Below are 16688 nucleotides of genomic sequence, written 5' to 3'. Positions count from 1 at the left end.
ACAAACAAAAAAACCAACAAATTTTAAAAAGAGCAAGTCAAAAAGGTGATGGGAGATTATGTAATTATATCAAAATTTTAAAGCATAAAAGAAATATTAAAAATAAAATATTGATTATTAACATATAGAATATCAGAATGATCATCACTTCCCTCTCACCTTCCCTCCATCCACTCTCCCCCTCCATATAGCCTTCCTTGTATAGCAGAACAGCAAAGTAGAGGAGAGCACAACAAAGGAAAAGCAAGCACGATGGGTCAGAATCTAGGAAGCCTACAGTCTATGAGAATTTGGCTCAAATTTTGAGCCTAGATGGAGGTAAAATTACAGAAAATATTGGTGTGTGATTTTGGACTTGAGAATTTGGCCAGAGGAGGAAACAACACATTTTGAGTATTGGCAATGGTAGCAGCCACAACCAGAATGAACCCATAGGTCACTTCAAGTGATAAGTCATAATTATTAGATATTTTCTTTATATACATTTCAAATGCTATCCTGAAAGTCTCCTATTCCCAACCCCCACCCTGCTCCCCTACCCACCCACTCCCACTTCTTGGCCCTGGCATTCCCCTGTACTGGGGCATATAAAGTTTGCATAAAGACATTCCTTGTTCCTTGATTCTTGATTTGTTATAGTAATATTCCTAGTTTATTATTCTGTTTGGAAAAAGTCTATTACACACACACAAACACACACACACACACACACACCATACCAGAACACCCTCCTGATTATAGCTCCCTCTTTTATAGAAAGTAGTTATTAAAACATGTAAATGAACATCAAGCTAATGGCTATTCAGAACCCATGGAATTAAGTACTCTTCACTTTAAATTCTGTATGCCATTAGGTACTCTTAGCTGATGATGGCCTTTTCTACATATGCATTCTGCTGTTGCCCATACCTAATGTAATCAGTGAAGAGACATCTTCATAATGAAACACATTGATCACCCTTTCCCATCCTGCCAACCACTCCTCTTATTTTCTGTTGTCATATCCCCTTAAGTCCATGTCTCTAGTCTCCTTTGTCACCTTCAGTGAGAGCCAGCAGATGGATCAACAACCTGAAGCTCTTTATGAACTAGGTCCCTGAAGAGGATTTAATGATTAATTAGCAACATTCAGAAGATGTCACAGTGTCAAGCCTATAACAGCACCTCCTCCTTATGAGCCACAGAAGGGACTTAGAATATGAACATGCGAATGAACCTACTACTGGGCTAAGGTACCCTGATATACCTTACTTCATTTCAACATCACAGAATTTCCTAAAGCAGTTTATTTTAATTGTTCTCAGGTAAGTAAGGAAACACATTCAGGTGATTTTTCCCCCACGGTCATAAAACAAGTTTCAGCACTGGAATTTGAATCAAAATCAATTGAACTTCAAAGACACCTTAGAGATTCCAAAAAATAGAGTAAATAATTTGCCCCAGTACAGAGGAATGCCAGGGCCAAGAAGTGAGAGTGGATGGGTTGGGAAGCAGGGCAGAGGGAGGGTATAGGGAACTTTTGGGATAGCATTTGAAATGTATATAAAGAAAATATCTAATAAATAAATAAAATCATGCAATTTGAAAATGAACAAAAGCTTATTACCACCTTTTCCATTTTACTTGTAGTCTCTTGTATGATTTTAGGCAGTCATTTTCTGTATTTGTCTTGGCATATGTTGAATTCCTTTAAGCTTCATACTCTGCTCTTTGTCCTTTTCTTTTTATAGAGAGAATAGTATGGTATTTATTAGCCTATTTTACATGGAGAATTTTGATCACATATCATCCTGAAAAATTGTCCAGGAGCAGCATTTTTATTATTTCTTGGTTTTGAGATTATAATTACATCCTTCTCTGCCTTCCCTCAAATTCTTCCTGTATACCTCCTTCTCCAATGATCTCTTTCAAATTCATGGCCTTTTTCCAAGAACCATACTTTAAAGTAAGCATCAATTCTGTGGATACACAGGAGTTTTTCTGTTTTAAAATAAAACTGTAAGATGAGCTGATTTGGCAGTGCTATCTAACTGTTGTGACATCTTTGTTGTTGTTTTGATTAAGGTCATATTACCCAAGAACGTCTGTCTGCAGCTTATGTAATATTAACTGCTCCCATTTAATCATAAACTCTTGAGTGCAAATGAAACTAGGGATAGATTAAGATGATGCAAGAAACAGGGACAGCAATAGATCCTAATGTGTGTGTAGTTTGTAGTTTTCCAAATTCATTTTGGAACCTGGGACTCCCTGGATGGAGAAATCAAAGACTCTGCAAATACAAATAAGAAACAATAGGCTGCTGCTCCCATGTTTCCAAATGACCAGTGATGGAGATTAAGAATTTGAATAGACCAAGGCTCATATTTAGGAACATTATAACCTGCACTTTCACTTTGTTATTTATTACTTTATTATTTATCAGGGGCTTCTGTAACGCATAATTCAATTATGAGGATAAATGTGGTTAATCTGTTAATGAAAATACAAATGGAATTCGTTTGAAAGTTGCTATCAGTGTCAAGTGTAGATATTATTTAATTGAGCCAGTTATTTAATTTACAATTAAATTTACAAGTTTTATATTTTACTTTGAGAAATCTTTACAAAGGTAGAGTATTCGCAGAATAGTAGGCTTTGATTGCCACCTACTGTTTTACAACCTTGGGATGATTTATGGTAAAAAAAAAAAAAAACAAAAACAAAAAACAAAGAAACAAACAAAAACCCAAACTACCTTTCTCCCCACACATTCCCTTAGCAATAATGCACTTAGAGGCACACACCAAACTCCTATGGGTTAAACATGTGATAAACTTTATTCTTTTAATGTTTCACACTAATCTCCATGTTTTCTATTAGTTCTAGTCACTGCTTATGTCTCCCAATGCCACAATCAGGATATTTTTGATATCTTGTATTACCCTAATCCAAACTGATTAATCCCAAAATGATTAAAACCTCCTATGCAATTCATTTTTTGTTGCTGCAGTTAGTTTGATATTTGATGATTTAAAAGTACCCTAATTATTTCATAAGATATGCCTGAATCACGAGCCAGATGATCTATATGTGGCCTCTCTGTGGCTACATGCAATAGCTGCCTACATGGTTAGATTCAGAGGATAGGCTATGGTGAACATTATCATTCTACGTGCCACTTGCTTGATGATATATGCCTCCCGTCCCTGGCTCTCAGGGGATCTTATCCATGCCTAGCACAAGAGGGTCTTCTAGGGTCAGGAGTAAGAGCACAGCCTCCCCTGTATGTTATCCTTATATAGTTACTTTCTACTCTAGAAGGAAGGGATGGAGATGGGAGATTTGAAAGCATGCTGCAGCTCTGAATGACTAACTTGTGATTTGTGGACTATTTGAATACTCAAGAGTGGATTCAGAAAGAGAAGATGGTGGCTCCTGACCTAAGCAACAATGTGGCTGTTCTAATCCCAGTACTACCATTACTTCTCCAGAACTCCTAGGAAAGGTGTAGGTGGCTTTGCCTGAGACAGTGTTTGAGAGGACAAATTCTAACCTTGATTTTAGTGTGTATTTCTTCCAAAGTGTACTGTGACACCAGAGTGGTGCTGCATTGCAGGGGGCTCAGAAATTTAAGTGGCCTCATGTGGCTGCAGCACTTCACACTCCCTGTTGGCTCTTTGCCAGCAGGTCCAGGAGAGAGGAGAGAGGTCCCAGTCCTGCCAGGGTCTCTCTGAGCCTGAGAGGAATGGCAAGTGTCAATGGCCCCAAAGAAACACACTGAACCAGGAGTCTTGTTGAAGCAGGAACTCAACTTTATGGCATCAGCCTCTGGCTTATATAGAACAACGGGAGGGGTATTTCTGGTGGGGTAGGGAGGTGGGAAAGAGTGATGGAGGGTATGGAGTGACAGACAGGGCCAATGACAGACCTCTCCATTAGCAACAGCAGGGCAGAGGCAGGGCCAAACAGGACTTGCTGAGTCATCCCCATACAGAAGTTACTGAGACAGGTCTCAAAACTAGAGCCAGGTTCAGGTTTGTCCTCAAGGGCCAAACCAGGGCCAAAATGTGGCCCAACAACTCCTGTATGGCTCGAGGACTACAGTGCAGACCTCAAGGCTGGGAGCTTCTGTTGGATATGGCTCTGTCAGTGAATACCAGTAGAATACCAGAAGAGTACTAATAGGTATTCTTTCCTTGGTACTTAAATGAGTCCTCCAGTAACTTATTGTCTATTTCTTCTGTAAACAGACAATTTCTCTGGCTCTTTATTTGCATGGAGTCTTCAATGTAAGAATGATGTTGTCTTTCATCTTTAAGTCCCTCCCCTATCCCTGTACACCATCCTGAGCACAGTGTGAGCTCAATCAGGATTTGTTGTCTAAAGAAGTAAATGGGAGACCTGATGAATAGGCAGACTGTGAAGGAATGAGATTCTATTACCCGTGTCAAGGCTATCTTCACATGTATGTCCCAGTGGGTTTCTAATTGTTTTTTTCCTGTCCCATCTAGACCTTTAACTCTGAGATACAGATCAGGTCTCACAGCACTTGTCATTGTAAGCTCCCATGCCCAATGCTTTTCCAGACACTTAGGAAGTGTTTACTCCTTAAGAAGCACTTGCAGCTCCATTTGAGTTGTTTGTAGAGAAACCAGCTTTCAGACTAAGCTAGATAAATTTGCAGAAGTAGTGACTTCATGAGAAATACTAGATTCTAAGATGTTCTTTAAAAAAAAAATCTGTGTGTGGCTACATAAAGGTTTGCCTGTAAAGTTCTCAGTCCTCAATGATACTGTCTCTGACTCTGATTGTCATTATCTGACTTTCTGCAGTCCTCCGTGTCCACATCTCTTTTTCTTGACATAATTTCCTTCCAGAAAGAAATGAACATCTGTAACTCCAGGAGGAGCAATGATATTTGCAGCTGGCATGAGGCAGCTATCAGATGCACTTTTCATAATAGAAGAGAAATCACAGAAGAGGAGGGGTCATAGCATCTCTCAATTTACTTGCTAAACACAGGAGGACCAGAGTTTCAAGAGGATCAGTCCCTATTACTTTTACTTTACATTAAATTCTATTTTATAGTTATAAATGCTGAAACTTTGAATATGCCTCACATCAAGGTTTCTAACCCAAGTTTTTGACTCAGGAGAGTACTCTTTCTGTTGGTAAATATTGGTGTTTAGGCCTCTTTAGTTTCAAAATTAATATTGATATGTTTGTGTAAAAAAGTTAAGCAATGGTACTGGGAGGAGAGCTTAATGCCAGATATTAATCTGTAGCATTAACTCTGACACTATACAACAATGACAATTTAAATCTTCATTACAACTTGGGATATTTGTGTTTGGGAAAGGTATTAATTGAAAATTTAAGAATCATCTTGAAAACTACAATTGCTGTACCACTGAGAAATTAGTGGCTATGTTTTTTGTTACTATGAATTACCAATAAGAATTTTAAGTTGTAGAATAATATGTTAGACCAGAAAATATACATTCTGTGGACTATCATTAGTTGTTCATTTAAAAATCAGAATCTAAAGTAGTAGCTGGAAAGATGATTCAGCAATTAAGAGTATTTGTCACTTTTAACAAGCATCATAGCTCTAATTCCAAGAGATCTGACACCTTCTTTTTGCCTCCATTTGTGCCAGGTACACATGTGATAAGCATATGGATATGGATATACATGGAACTTTCTCCTTTATAGAGCAATGAGGAAGAAAAAATGTGCCTTTTTTTTTCTTCCTATTGCATTTCTGCCAATTGCCAGCCTGATTCAAAATAGATTTCAAAAGTATTTCTTGAATAAATTAAAGAATAAATGAACTACATTAGGCCAATCACTGTTGAGCCCCTATATAAAACCTATAATTTAAGGTGCTTTATAGCGTGTGTCTAGCCAATTTTTGAGCCATTATTTGTAGTGTCTCTTTATCCTATATTCAAATGTTATTGCATTAGGAAGAATGATTATATAACTTGTCATTCAAAGTGGAGAATGTTTAATATGAAAGGGAATACAGATAATAATTAAACTAGAATAACAAGTGTAACTTGAAAATGTGTGTCAATCCAGGGTAGCTAACCTCATTATTGGTCACCATCTCAGCATGCCTCTTTTACTTAGGATCTTATGCTTCCTAAAACTGAGACCTTACACGTAGAAGACATTCAATAAATTATGGTCAAAAATCAATGGCTATTCAATAATGAATTTTATAATACTTGAAGATTTACATGATATCACGTGCATTTTTGAGGTTGAAAAGAAATATGGTGTTACAGGCCTCTTTTAATTTCCTCGAATATGCTTTAACTTTGTTCTTCAAATATTCTTAACTTCATCTGTAATCTGAGCATAATAATGAACCAGTGTTGCAAGAGGTCTCGGGTTCACAGATCCTGTAATAGTGTTCACAGTACAGGACTTGCCCATCATCCCTCAAAGCAGTTAATGAGAGATAACTGCTGTTTTTCTTCCCAGAACATGAGTAATGGGATTTTTTTTTTATCCTGAAGAGAGTGAAGGTGTGAAGAGGAGAGGTGGGGATGTTTAGAAGATGCTCAGATCTTGCACAAGTATCATGGTGCCAGGTGGTAGTTCTACTCGCAGGCTCCTCACCATTCACCACAGTTAACTGCTATCTCATGGTGATGTCTGCCTCATCGCATTCACTGGTTGCCAAGCCCTGGGCGAAAAATGTCATTTGACATACAGCAAGTCCTCAGCATGTTGATGTTAAGGTTGGATTTTGATTGATTAAGAAAATGTCACACAGAGAGAGATAGAAAGATGCCGCATGGTATTCAGTTACTATCTGCTTGAGATTTCCTCTAAATGCCAAGGCAAATCTCCAATGCTCACAGGAATACAGTTTATTTTGTATTAAAAAATATGTAGGCATGAGGGGAAGTGACTAGTCTTACTGCAACTTGATATGCTATGTTTGGGAGGCCTGCCTTTTCGCAAAGAGAAATGGAGGAGGAGTTGATGGGGGAAGGGGAAGGTGGAAAGAGGAGAGAAGGGAAGGGAAACTTTTCATGAGGTAAACATTATTATTTATTATTATTATTATTAAGAATTTTTAAAATAAAAATAGGCATCTGGTTATGACTGCCCAAATTGAAGGAAATTTGAATTAATCGTTGACTTTATATAGCCTTCTTCTTCAAATGTAATAATATACAAAACTATGTTTCAGGATTGAAAGGGTGGGAGATCACAAGGTTAGGTTCCTATTTTGCATAAACCTGAAGGGGAAGAAACCAGCTAAGAGTCCTACAGTGCATGTGAAAGAGCAAGGCATCACTTTCTTGGCTTCCCTGATTTGCTAGAGTAACACAAGATTAGCCATTTTCAGACCTTGGTACTTTGCATTTAATAGGGAAAATAAAGTTGTTAGGTTTTTTTTTTTTTTTTTTCTGTCATGATGGCTTATCTGACAGTGAACACTAAACTTTTCTGAGTTTAACTTGGTTATATTTATTATATTTTGTTTATTTTAGGTAAGCCTTACCAGTGATCCAAGCTGTGTTGAGGAAATCTTGCGGGTGAGTTTGAACTTTTATTTCTGTGTCATTTAACAACAAAGCAATCTATCTGTTTAAATTGTTGAAAGTACTCTTGCACTCAACACCCAAGATCTGCTTATATCACCTGCTTCCTTTCTTACCTCTCATCACTCTGCACTCTAAAGTAATTCATGTTCTGGTTATTTCTTAGCTGGTCTAGGACATAGTTTAGAATTCTGGGGAAAAAAATGATGCCTCTCACCATATTTAGGAAACATTCCCTATTCACACACCATACCTTAATCCTCACCTCACATGTCTGGTTTTGGACTCTCATTGGCACCTCTTTGGGACTTGAATACACTGGCAATGCAATATAGTTATAGAGACTGTGAAGGGAGCATGATCAGGCTGACCATTCATGGCTTGTATGGACAGTCCTACTTAGGAGAATGGGAGAAGCTTAGAGGAAGAACAAAGTTGAAAATACCACAAGAAAGGGAGAAAAATGTATCTACCTATCATCTTTGCCAGTTGGAATCATATGGTAATATAGTATTTAAAGAAGATGAATAATAGGAGGGAGTTCCTGCTCTAGCTTTGCCATTTGCCACTTTTGTGACTTTGTGCCTTTGGACAGATGACTTCATCTTCCTGAATCTCACTTCCTTGTCTGTCAAATATTTTATCATAATTCTCTTGTAAACTGCCAAGTAGTATATAAATGCTCATTATTATGAAAAATGATGACTGGTATAGGCATGTGGAAACCATGCAAGTTTTCTTCCCAGAAAAGAAGACAAAGTGTGTTTCAGTGAAACTTAGTAACCCCTTTCCCTCAGTTAACAACATCAAACTGACTCTCTTAAAGCCCTGGGTCCTAGTTAAGTAAGTGCTTTCTCAGCAGGCTAGTGTTTGAAGCCATCCATGCCAACCTGCTGCCAAAGAATAGTGAAGAACATTGAGTTGACTAAAGTCACCTTGGCCTGCTATCTCTGAATCTGCTTCAGCCAAAGGACCGTGCTTTTGAGAATTAAAAAAATTAGTCTTACCTGTTTGATTGGAGATGATACTCTATAGACTGAAGATATGGTGGCCACTTTTTAAGAAAAGAGATCAGCAATTTGTTCAGTATCTATCCTTTGGGTCCTGGGCATTGACAGGAGCCGTAACAGTCACAGTGAAATCTACAAGCATGATACACCCTAGGAACTTGGCTATTTGTTCCATTGGGTAGGTACTGGAAATTCCCTACAATTCTTCCTTGTTATCATCCAGCATGTTTAAAGAAAGGCAAGAGTAAAAGAAATGGCTTACTCAGTGGGCATAGTAACCTTGGTCTACTCTTGGTCCCTGAGGGGCAAGCATAGATGAACTGCATCAGTCAGGGCTTTTTCTTTATATCCAGAATGTCATATTCATCTAAGAGTCACCATCTAACTTGTCATTATTGAATTCTCTCCTTCAGGCATCCCAGCCTGGTGCATAAGTGTGTCATACAGTGACAGTGAGGGAATTAGTGAGAACACCTGTAAGAGTCTGAACACTTAGGGAAACAGCAGCCTTTCACTTAAGCATGGAAAAAAGGCCAGTAGCCTTAGTAAGTTCATAAAAAGTAGCTGCAATTGAAAAAGTAACAAAAGTCCTTCTGCTCTTGGAAGAGAACCTAGGGAAAGTTGGTGTTTTGTTTTCTGTTTTCATTGGTTGATTGGTTTTGTTTTAGAAGGTGCATTGATTGTTTAGAATTCCGTTTGATTTATTTTCTTCAGTAGTGTTATAAATGAACAGAAGTTCTCTTATGGAAGAGTGAAAGGTTTTATTCCCTATATATGGAACAAGACTTAACTTTTCGAAGTTTATTCCTAAAATCTTATGACTTGTATTTAAATTGTTGTAGACAACACTGCATGTCACAACAGAGCATACTTTAGGACTTGTTTTTATTCACATGTCCATGCTGCTGATTTCAGGACCCTGGTATCTCTAGGTTGTGTCCTTCTTCAGGAAAAATATTTTTCTTTTTCTCAGCTTCTCCAGTGAACCCCTCTGTGCTTTTCAAACTAAATTGATTCAAACACAAAGTAACTTTTCTTTTTCTCAGTTTTCCTCCTGAATCCTTCTGTGGTTTTCAAACTAAATTGATTTAAAAGCAGATTCATCTCTCATAGGTAAAATAACTGTGTAGCTGGAAGATGTGGCTCTAGCCCCCTGAGGAGAAAGAATTGGCTCCCAGTTGCTCTTGGCATTTCTTTCCTTAGGAGCTGCATTAGTCTGTTTATCTAATCTACCTCACTGCCTACCCCCTAGTGAAGGAATTTTATTAATTAAATTTGTTCTTTGACAATTTGATAAACATTGTATATAATGCATTCTGATTACTCTTATCCCCCACAATCTCTTATCTCCCTCCCACTCCTGTCAACCACTCCCTCTATTGATTCCTTTCACACATTTCTGTCATACTATTTTCTGACAGTAGTCACTGTACAGGCTATTTGCTTATGTATATTTTTGTTTTTCATTCTTCTAACATTCCTTCCTCTCTGATCTTCTTTTCCCTACTATATATGAAAACCCAAGGACAGATTTTTCATTAGCCAGGTATGACACCATCAGTCTATCTTATTGCCAACCCTACAAGCAAGGGTGGGTCTTGCAGGAGGCAGAAGTGGAGTAAATCATAGTTTTCTTTGTTGTTGAAATCTAGTGGTCTCTGCACTATTCTTAGCTGTCAACTGCCCTGTAACCACCAGGCTTCACTGAGAATCTCTTAAAAATTATATTAAAAAATGTTTCATACACTGGCTAACATTTCTTGGATTCAAAGAGAAAACACTAACAACTTTAAAAGAGTTTGAACAAGCCATAATGACAGAAATTCCTCCTTCTTGGCATTATAGAATATTTTCATGTTTCATTTCAATTGTTAATAAAGACAGCAATAGCAAGTATACTACTCATGATAAAAGAAGTACTACTAATAATATCTGGGTAGCATGTGATACATTTATTTGAATCCTCAGAGAAACCTTTAAAGGCATAATTTTTATAAATTATGTACAACATTCATCATGCATATATTTTCACAAAATATGTACAAATTAAATTCTTCATATTCAATGTTCTTTAAACATACTAGAACGTATCCACCTACGAAAAAAATTTTCATAAAACTACTTTGTCGCACAAAGCAAGCTACATAGGCACAGGTGTATTTGGCACTTCACAAGAATATTATCGCTTATTATAAATTTTATAAATCAGCCATTTGTTGCAAGCTTGTACAACCACTCTGGAAATCAGTCTGGCGGTTCCTCAGAAAATTGGACATAGTACTACCGGAGGATCCAGCAATACCTCTCCTGGGCATATATCCAGAAGATGTCCCAACCGGTAAAAAGGACACATGCTCCACTATGTTCATAGCAGCCCTATTTATAATAGCCAGAAGCTGGAAAGAACCCAGATGTCCCTCAACAGAGGAATGGATACAGAAATTATGGTACATTTACACAATGGAGTACTACTCAGCTATTAAAAAGAATGAATTTATGAAATTCCTAGCCAAATGGATGGACCTGGAGGGCATCATCTTGAGTGAAGTAACACAATCACAAAAGAACTCACACAATATGTATTCACTGATAAGTGGATATTAGCCCAAAACTTAGGATACCCAAGATATAAGATACAATTTGCTAAACGCATGAAACTCAAGAAGAATGAAGACCAAAGTGTGGACACTGTGCACCTTCTTAGAATTGGGAACAAAACACCCAGGGAAGGAGTTACAGAGACAAAGTTCGTAGCTGTGATGAAAGGATGGACCATTTAGAGACTGCCGTATCCAGGGATCCATCCCATAATCAGCTTCTAAACGCTGACACCATTGCATACACTAGCAAGATTTTGCTGAAAGGACCCAAATATAGTTGTCTCTTGTGAGACGATGCCGGGGCCTAGCAAACACAGGAGTGGATGTTCACAGTCAGCTATTGGATGTATCACAGGGCTCCCAATGGAGAAGCTAGAGAAAGTACCCAAGGAGCTAAAGGGATCTGCAACCCTATTGTTGGAACAACATGATGTACTAACCAGAACCCCGGAGCTCTTGTCTCTAGCTGCATATGTATCGAAAGATGACCTAGTCGGCCATCAATGGAAAGAGAGGCCCATTGGACTTGCAAACTTTATATGCCCCAATATAGGGGAATGCCAGGGCCAAAAGAATGGGAATGGGTGGGTAGGGAAGTGGGGGGCGCTATGGGGGACTTTTGGGATAGCATTGGAAACGTAATTGAGGAAAATATGTAATAAAAATATTAAAAATTAAAAAAAAATAAATCAGCCATTTGTAAACTAGATCCTACCTTATATACTTATTTCTATCAGTGTGCCATTTGCTCTTTTAGAGTCAAGCTACTCTCTAGTGCAAACAGAAATAAAAAATAACAATAGCTCTACCCAGTGATAAAATTCTGCGGTTACAATTCATTTATCAAACAGGGATTCCTAGACTGCTCGTAAGTAATAATATGGGCAACACCAGCAGCTTCTTTTCTGAGCTCTACGGGGTTTTATGCATCATAGACTCATCATTTCTGGGAGCATTAAGCCAATGAGAATAGCATGCTCTAAATGCTACCAGCTAAGGATGGATGTTCAGTGATTATTTGTTCTGCAACAATATGATTTATTTGTATCTAGCAAGAATTTGCATAAAATGTCAACAAACTATCAATTAAATCCTTTCTAGAGTCAAAAATGCAGATAGCATGCTTCTCTTAGATTTGATGCTGAACAGATTGTGTTTCCTAGCAAAGTACCTTCTGTAGATGATAATTTCATAGGCAAACATCTGTAAGGGTAATTCACTGTTTATGAGAAATGCTGAATTCACTATCTAGGATTTAGGAACTGTATTTGATAAACTGTGCTTTCTTACAATTTCCCTTGCCATATGGATCAGGTTGGTAAACACCTACCCAGGCACCACTTTTTGATTACAGCTGATCTGCGTTTTCACAGCATAATAAATTATGGCAATTCTACTCCTTAGTTTTATATTTGTGTTTATAGTTTTATCATGGAACAAACTTGCCAAATAATTACAAGATAGCCATATACAGTATTTGTTATTTTTAATTTTTAATAGGGTTGGTAAAAAAAGTTGATATTATGAGTGAGATAAAATGAATCAGGGAACAAAATTGGTCAGACAATTATGCCTGAAAGAAAATTTGGTTGTATTATCATAATTATAAAGAATAATCAGTACCTTTCATAAAAATTTCTTTTACAAATTTAACCAATAATTAGTCAATTGATTTTATATCCTGCCAAATGAGTCTGTAAATAGTTTGGAAATTGAACTCATGTAGGATATTTTCTCTATAATTCTCTTAAATATTAATTCTTCTGGAACATCTCTAAAAGTATCTATCCCATTCTGGTATGGGCTTTTAAAATTCTCGTTTCTTGAAATACTATATAAATAGCACGTCTAATGAAGACAACAATTGCTTTATAATTAAGACTATAATTAATGTTAACATTGATAGAGTCAAATAAATGAACTAATGATTTTACCCCTACTTAATCTGACAACTAGCTCTTACCTAATGACACTGTGAAATATGTAAATTTATCAGCAGGTGAAAATACCCTTGACTGAGTGAATTATATGAAGTACTAACTTTTCTGAAGCTAATTCAAACCTCTAATGGACTTAATAAAAACCATGCACATATGAGGTGAGCTATTCATAGAACCAAATTAGCCCATAACATATATTGTCCATTATTTGCTTCCCAGTATTCATTTCCCCTTTTCTCTAACACAAAGCTAACCTAGAAGGAAGATGCTAAATTTAATTATAAAAACTATTATGTGTACAATGAAGGTAAGCTCTCCAATGTGCTTCCCAATGCACCCAGAACCTGGCAAGCAGCTGAAATATTTTCATGTGGAATCTAGGGGTTTACAGCTAGCATATGAGGTGAATTTTAAATTATTTTACAGACGTCATTGGGAAAGTGAGTAATGTGAGTAACGAGGTGACTGGCTCAGTGAATCATGAGAACCTGTCACACATGGGGAGATGTCAGGAAAGAGATGATGTCAAATACCAGTAACTTAGCAACGGAGCATTTAGCTATACAGGGAGGGAGCAAGAGTAGTCCTTTTAAAATAGCTGAGTAGATATATGAGTCCCTATATATTTTAGGTGAGCTATAAAAATAAGTCTGTTTTCCGTCAACCTGTTTCTTTTCATGAATATGGTGATTCATTATTTTCCATTGAACTGAATGAAAGCCTGGGAGAATTTACGCCATGTGTAAAATTTACACCTGCTTTTTGTATCTTAGATATACAGAAAAAGGCAATGAAACAATGCATTGGCTTGACAAAGAGGGTTCTATTATCAGCCAAGGAATATCTCAGCAACAGAATAAATGAACTTGCCAGTGATACCAAGGATAAGCCATCAAGCCAAACCTTCCCTCTTACATGTACTTTAATGTGGACTGTTATCAGAAGGTATGACCCAGATTTAGGGTTCCACCTCAAATGATGCAATTAAGAATATCCCTCACATGCTCAGATGCTTGGGTTTTAACTGATTTAAATGTAGTCAATCAAGTTGACAATAAAGATTAGCCATTAGCTATAACAGTGTGTGTGTGTATGTGTGTGTGTGTGTCTAAAAACAATAATTAAAGAAGATTAGGTGATGAATTTGAAAGACTATAGGGGGCATAGGGCAGTAAAAAAAGGAGATTGTTACTTGTTTGTGTGTTTTCAGGGCTGACCATTTACTATTGTGTAGCTAATTGTGTTCTTTCCTCAGTAAGACTATTTCTCCCACTCCCCACATTTCTCAGTTGCCTGTAGTTCTTTGTATAGGGTTGAAACCTCACGATCCTTCCCTTGTCTACTCTGCCATGTCTGCTATTATTACTCTTGTTCCACTGACGTTAGGCAGTCATATTGGTGAGATTTTATGTGTGTAGCCTCTGACATTGTTAGGAGACACAGTGTCACAGAAAAGTGCCTGGTCCTCTGGCTCTTAAAATCATTCTGCCCTCTTTTCTGCAATTGTCCCTGAGCCCCAGGTATGGGAGATGTGGGTGTGCATTTTGATTGTTGTAGTTCTGTAGTGGCCTCCATATGTTTCAAAGAGAAGTTTCCTTGATGAGAATTGAGGACTACATTTACCTGCGAAAATAAGGACAAATATTCAGAATATAGTTAAGGACTATGCTAGTGTAAGAAAGTGACAATTGTAGGTTCTCCAAAATTCTCAGGGTTTTACAAGCTGTGAGTAGTTGGCTAGGTTTTCAGTGGCATGCATGATTTCCATCTTGTTTAGTGTGTCTTAAGTCCAATTAGAGATCTGCTGGTTACTGCCAAGGTATTCATGTCACTGCTGTACCTATAGGGTTACCTTGTCATGCTGGTTATTTTAGTGGTTCATAAGCATCATAGCTGGGTACAACCATTGATTGCTTCCTTCCTTCTCATATGAAAGCTACTCCTCAGGGAGGAGGCTAATCAGGTCAGTTTCAGCTCAGGGTCCTCTGTGTGCTGGGTCAGAAGTACATGGAATCTTCAGCAATAGGATCTCACCTTCCACTTTTTGGAGGGCAAGGTAACAACCAAGGACAATTGCAGTATCCTGTGATATTTTGGGAGACTCTTGAAAATCCCTGGCCAACAAGGCAAAAAAGAGATTTCCATGTTTGCTGCTAGGGTTTTCATTACAATCTTTGGATCTGGAGGGAGCATTGTCAGCACATAATGAGAGAGTTTCACTTATAGATAACGCAATCAGGAAACATTTATTTCTGTAAAATAAATATGTGGAATGGATACTTATAAATCATTTACATTTTAAAATATAAAACAACGAAATGTAATATTTAATGTTCAAAAGACTCCATTTATACTTTATGTATTTACAATTTAGCTTAACAGTAAATATATCTTGGATAATGAACAAGATAAAGTACTGTGAGAAACATAAAAAGAATACTTCAACAAATGAAAACTTCTTGGCTCCTCACCTAACAACATATGATATTGCTTCCACATACATTAACAAATAAATCACTAGAAGGGTGAGAGAACTGGAGTCCTTTTAAATTCCAGGCCATGTTTCAGAATGAGACAGCAAAGGTAAGAGGTACTCAGGGGAAAATCAGAGATTTCAATGAAACCAGAAGTTTTAAAAGGAAGAAAAAATCTTTAAAACTCCAGGAAAATGTCTAGGATCTGTAAAGCCATGGGTTCAATCTGGGGTGCTGAGGGGGAAAAAAAAAGACAGAAAAAGAAAGCAAAAATCAAAGAAGAATATGAGTAATTGCCAATGCTTTGAGTGATGACAAATATACTATATTTTGACAAGTTTCCACTAACATGTTGTGTTATCTTCATATATATCTCATTACCCAGAGGCCACTAATTAAAAGATATGTGACATCCTGGATGTCTCAAAAACATCAGTAACTTAACTATTTCTTGTTGCAGGATTGTATATCAATGCTGGTTGAAATTCAAAGTACAATCACAATACTACCAAACATTTACTTTAGCTAGGTTTTTGTTTTAGTTATTTGGTGCCTAGTACTATTATAGGCATTTCACATATACAAAGAATCACCAAACTAATGCTTGGAAGCAAGTCTCAAATCATCTACCTGTTAGAGATAATGAACTGGAGCACTTGGAGTTCAAGTGAATTTGCAAAATCCATAGTTAACCAGAAGTGAGAAGAGCCAGGATCTTCACCTATGGAATCAGGCTCCAAAGTCCATTAAGTATTCTGCATAAGGATATGGAATTGTAGAATTTGGTTTTATGCAGCTACTGGGGACTTAGCCCCTGACTCAGTGAACTACAGAAAAACTAAAAAAGTTAACAAAGAAATCCCATGGTACAAAATCAGGAAAGCAACTTACAAGATTGACCATACCAAACACAATTGGTATTCATAAGTGGACCATACATAACAAAATGCAATTTCATAGCAGAGCTACTTATATGACTATGTATCATAGTCCACTGATATCTTGATCATATAAGAAAGGGTAATTGGTGACAAACATATATGTATATGTGTATGTATATGTATATATATGTACACACACACACACACATATATATATATATATATATATATATATA

At 37.1% G+C, this 16688-nt stretch overlaps 1 protein-coding gene across 2 annotated transcripts in view; it reads left to right on the top strand.

Moving 5' to 3' along the window:
* Nucleotides 1-16688, top strand: part of Aff2 (ALF transcription elongation factor 2) — a 494279-nt gene that overhangs the window by 302826 nt on the left and 174765 nt on the right. For both annotated transcript variants that reach the window (XM_021152989.3, XM_021152988.3), the window contains exon 4: nucleotides 7497-7541. In XM_021152989.3, coding sequence (XP_021008648.1) covers nucleotides 7497-7541 — 45 coding nt within the window. The remainder of the gene's footprint in view (nucleotides 1-7496; nucleotides 7542-16688) is intronic.

Source organism: Mus caroli, unplaced genomic scaffold (genome assembly GCF_978045245.1).
Source record: "Mus caroli unplaced genomic scaffold, Mus_caroli_1 scaffold_5, whole genome shotgun sequence".
NCBI lineage: Eukaryota > Metazoa > Chordata > Mammalia > Rodentia > Muridae > Mus > Mus caroli.
Note: the sequence above shows the minus strand (reverse complement) of the source record. Positions and strands in the feature narration are given on the sequence as shown.